Raw genomic sequence first — 4,258 nt, 5'->3', positions numbered from 1 at the left:
GTCGAGGAGGCAAAAGCTAACTAATAAAACATTTCCATCTAAGTTTCGTGGAAAACATTCAAGTATTTAAAGGAAGATGTACCCTCCTCTGTTTTTAAAGGACGTTGCAATTACAAACCACCAGACGGCAGCTTTAAAATGAAGAAGAAGCTTCAAAATCTGGTCACATCTGTCATAAATTCGAAGTGTTCAAGAAAGTTAATAAAAAGGAAAGTTATAGTCGTATAAACTAACAGAAAAGTATACTCTTCCATGATTTCATAGCCTCTAGAGATTGCTTCATAGCGTGAGCTGAAGCTTCCTTTAAAGATGGCTCTGCCCTTGTCATCTGCCATTATTTTATCTGTCTGTGAGTCAACATGAGCTTCATACTTTTGCTTACTAAGGAATAGTTACACTCCCCTGGCAGGTCTCCAAGTGCTCAGCGTCTCCGCTGAGATTCGGTCTGGGTTCTTCAAGTTGTGGCTTTGGAGATGATCAGGCCCGAGTTGAGTTTGTTCTTATTTAGGGCATACACTGTGGCAGGGACCAAGCAGACTGACTTCTGGGGGGTGCTGCAGAGCATCCCAGTAGCCATGGCGACCGCTTGAGCATCCTTCAGTGACAGCCCACTTGTGTTAGTTAACAGTGACCCTACCCACGGAGTCCTCCGAAGTGTCGGTTCTGACCACAGCAGCCATGCTCCCAAAGTTCTGCTCTAAGTGCTGGCTCCGAAACTCCCCCTCAGTCTACATAAATAAAAGGCACCCCCTGCCCATCCCAAAGGCATCTTCCTGGGTAACACTCTAAGTGCTATCAATTCGGTGGGTTTTCCATCACAACTTCTCAAATAATTAGTTTTTTTTTTTTTAATCATTTTTCCTCTTTATAGTTGGCAGCGAGAGGCCTACATTTGACTGACAGGCCTGAACAGAGTGCAGTACTGCAACAGACATTGTTATGTTTTCTGGATTTGTGTTGTTCCCTACACGTTACAAGTAAAAATAGTAAAACTATCCCCCCAACACAGTATAAATGCAGAATGATTTCTTTTTCTCTAACTTTTTGTTTCCCCTTTCTCTTCCATCTTTCCTTCTTTCCTTCCTTCTTTCCTTCCTTCTTTCCTTCCTTCCATCCTTCCTTCTTTCCTTCCTTCCATCCTTCCTTCTTTCCTTCTTCCTTTTTTTCTTTCTTTTCTGAACAGTGTCTAGTGTAGCCCAGGCTGGACTCAGACTTACAATACAGTTAGCCTAGGCTGGCCTTGAACCTCTGCCCGCCCCATCTCTGCCTTTCTAGTACAGGATTATAGGGAGTCCACCACGCCAAGCATAAACGCACACTTAAAAAATGCCTCACTACTTACCACAGGCAGGCCCAGAGCTCTTCCCGTAGAGCAGGCTGGACTGCCGTGGTTTAATTTTGCTGCCTCTGTCCCCTGAGTGCTTGGAGTCTAGGTATGGAGCCAATAGGAGACTAGTGTTCTGCTAATTCTATTAACAACTAAACAGCATGTCCATTATCTGTAGAAACCTATAGTACTATTATTTTAAATTCTTCAGAAATGAGCACAATAGTTTAGAAACGCAGTCACCAATTCAGAACCAATTTAGCAGGTCTCGAGATGGAGTTCTGGAGGAATCCTTGAACTTGGGAGTCTTAGCATCCATACTCCTGGATTCAAGGAACGGGATACAGGATTTTTTTTTTTTTGTCTTTCTTTCATGGTTTTAAAACTGGCTTTTGTTTCTGATGTATAAATCCTCAGCTCTCTTAAACTTCTGGCATTTTAGAAGCTATTTTCTTTCACCTGAGAGTGAAAGCAGCCTCCCAAAGACAAAGGGCAGAACTCTGTAGCTTTAGGAAGTTTAGCTCTTATGTAAAACATCTCCCAGTCACCAGGTCATCCTGGGCTGTTTACACTCTAGTTCCCTTTCCGACCTCATGGAAGTTAATTTTAGTTTTGCAGAAAGGAGAGCCAGGCCGACCGACCGCAGCCCGCCAGCCTAACCTCAGACTTACCTTCCTGATTTCCTGGGCATTGGCAGAGAGGAGGAAGCACCGTTTGTCCTGCGGGTGTCCTTCTGCACATCTGCTAGTCTGCGTTTGAGAGGGGGTGTGCGGGACAGTCCCAGAGACCTCTGCTGTAACCTTCTTAGTCCCTCTGAGTGTCAGGGTCTGGTAAAACAGACAGATCGCCACCACCAAACCCACCAGGAAAGGTCGGGGGCAAAAGCGCCGGCGACAAAGGAACCCAGGTCGACAGACCATGACCAGTCCAGGTTCACTTGGCCCCTGGCCACGTCGTCGGTATGAAAAAAGCACACATCTGTCTTCTTTTCGCGCAATCCCAATCAAGTTCGCCCCATTTCCACTCGAGAACTTTCCCAAAGTTCATGCCAAAGATTCATGGCTCTCAGAGGTGGTTAACATAGCCCTTCCGTGAAGGACAGTAAGACGTGAGCGGCCTGAGTTTCTGTTCTTTTTTTTTTTTTTTTTAAGATGTCAAAATAAAGATAGTTGTAAGAAATCATCCAAATGCATCCCCCGCTGCCAAGAGTTCCTTCCGGTACTGTCTTACGTCCATAACATCCTTAAACTCTGGAGCTCGGCTTCTCTCTTCTTTAGGGGCAAAAAGGAAAGCCCAGTAAAAGTGGGTCTGAAGGCAGAAAGCAGCCCCGAAGGCGAAGACGCAGCGGATTTAACGCGAGCTGCCTGTTGCACAGCTGGGCGCCGGCCAGGTTGTCCTAGCAGCTCCTCATTTCCCCTAGGGTTTTAAAGCCACCCGGCTCCCAGCCTTCTACGCTGCAGAACTTCTCCCTTTGCTTCAGTTTTAAATTGCCACTCCGCTGTTAGCACTCGCGGCTTTCAACATTAAAAGGGGGTGGGGTGGGGAGGGGTAAGCAGTTTGGATGTGTGTGGTTACCGGCAGGGTTTTGCTTGCGTTTGGTCTCATCCCGTTCCAAGTTCAAAGTTCTGCGTGCTTACTCGGTTTTCATCCTTTTAGCCAGGTTTTTTCTTCTTCTCATGATCCCCTAATGGGTTGCTGATCAAAATCACTTGGAAGGAGGCACCCAGGCGTAGGACTCCACTTCATCGCACTCTCTTGCACAGACACACGCGGGCAGACACGCGGGGACACGCGCGTGCCAGCTGCACACCACAGGGCCGAGCGCCGGAGGACCCGGGCCATCTCTGCCACCCAGGCCGAGCGGGGCGGAGCTAAACTAGGGCTTTTCTGGCCTTGGGGGCTGTCCGAGCCGCGCTGTGAGCTCTGCACCAGCCAAGGGCAGGCTACTGGGCATGGGGACAGCATTTAGACACCCGTATCCTCACTTGGAACGTGGCAACCTATCCAGACCTGCAGAATTAGAGACATACTTCTTCTCTGCCACTGCGTTTTCCTAATACTGCTTCTGGTCAATAGATGCTAAAGTTCGAGGAAGAGATGAAGGCCGACTCTGAGTTAACTGGGAGTTTGTCACTCCAGGGAATTGCGGTCACACTTAAGAGGACAAGAGAGTCATCAGGACAGTCTGGACCACAGATCAGGAAACAGTCCGTGTAACTAAAAGTCCCCTCTCCATTCCAACATCAATCTGTTATTACTGCTCTGAGGTTTTCCCAAAGCAAATAGTATGATGTCTGGCTCTTCAAATGAGCCGACTGTAGCAGGTATTGAAGTTCTAACTTTTGCCCAGGGGAAAGAGATACCCCGCAGACTTTTTAATCCCATACCAAGCCTCGCAAGGGCTTTGTTAACAGGGCCGATTGGTAAATTTAATCACTGTTGGCTCAGCAGGATGATGGAGCATCGGAAAGAACCTCCAGGTTCTTGCTTTGCAGCTCTGGAAAGGACTGGTTTAGGCTCACAGGAGACATTCTTCAAAGATCTAGATGGTTTCTATACTTTAGGTCTAACCAAACTTCTTATAGGCAGATGTTCTTCTGTGAGGCCACACCCCTAGTGTAAGCCCCATTCCAGACGACTCAGCTTTTAGTTCTTAATATTTTGTGAGGAAGAGCGCCCCCTAGAGGTCCACAGCTACAAAAGAAAAACGGACATCAATTGCTAGAAAGAAAAATTGAGTTAGCTTGGGATAGAAGAGAGAGGAGAGAGAAGAGAGAGGGAGGAGAGAAAGAGCAGAGAGGGGGAAAGAGAAGGGGGAGGGAGGGAGCTGAGAGATAGACAGAGAAAGAGGAGGGAGGAGGAAGAGGAGGAACAAGAAGAGAAAAGGAAAGTTTGCACCTTAAAAACAAACTAAGTCTATAAAATGTTTTT

At 47.1% G+C, this 4,258-nt stretch overlaps 1 protein-coding gene across 5 annotated transcripts in view; it reads right to left on the bottom strand.

Annotated features, from left to right (window-relative positions):
• The window catches only part of CPED1 (cadherin like and PC-esterase domain containing 1), a 288,777-nt gene extending 285,630 nt beyond the window's left edge, over window positions 1-3,147 (bottom strand). For all 5 annotated transcript variants that reach the window (XM_080936442.1, XM_080936443.1, XM_080936441.1 and 2 more), the window contains exon 1: window positions 1,999-3,147. In XM_080936442.1, coding sequence (XP_080792568.1) covers window positions 1,999-2,247 — 249 coding nt within the window. In that variant the 5' untranslated portion in view covers window positions 2,248-3,147. The remainder of the gene's footprint in view (window positions 1-1,998) is intronic.
• Between the last annotated feature and the right edge of the window lie 1,111 nt (window positions 3,148-4,258).

Source organism: Micromys minutus, assembly GCF_963924665.1.
Source record: "Micromys minutus genome assembly, chromosome: 23".
Classification (NCBI taxonomy): Eukaryota; Metazoa; Chordata; class Mammalia; order Rodentia; family Muridae; genus Micromys; species Micromys minutus.
This window is presented reverse-complemented; position numbering and strand designations above follow the sequence as displayed.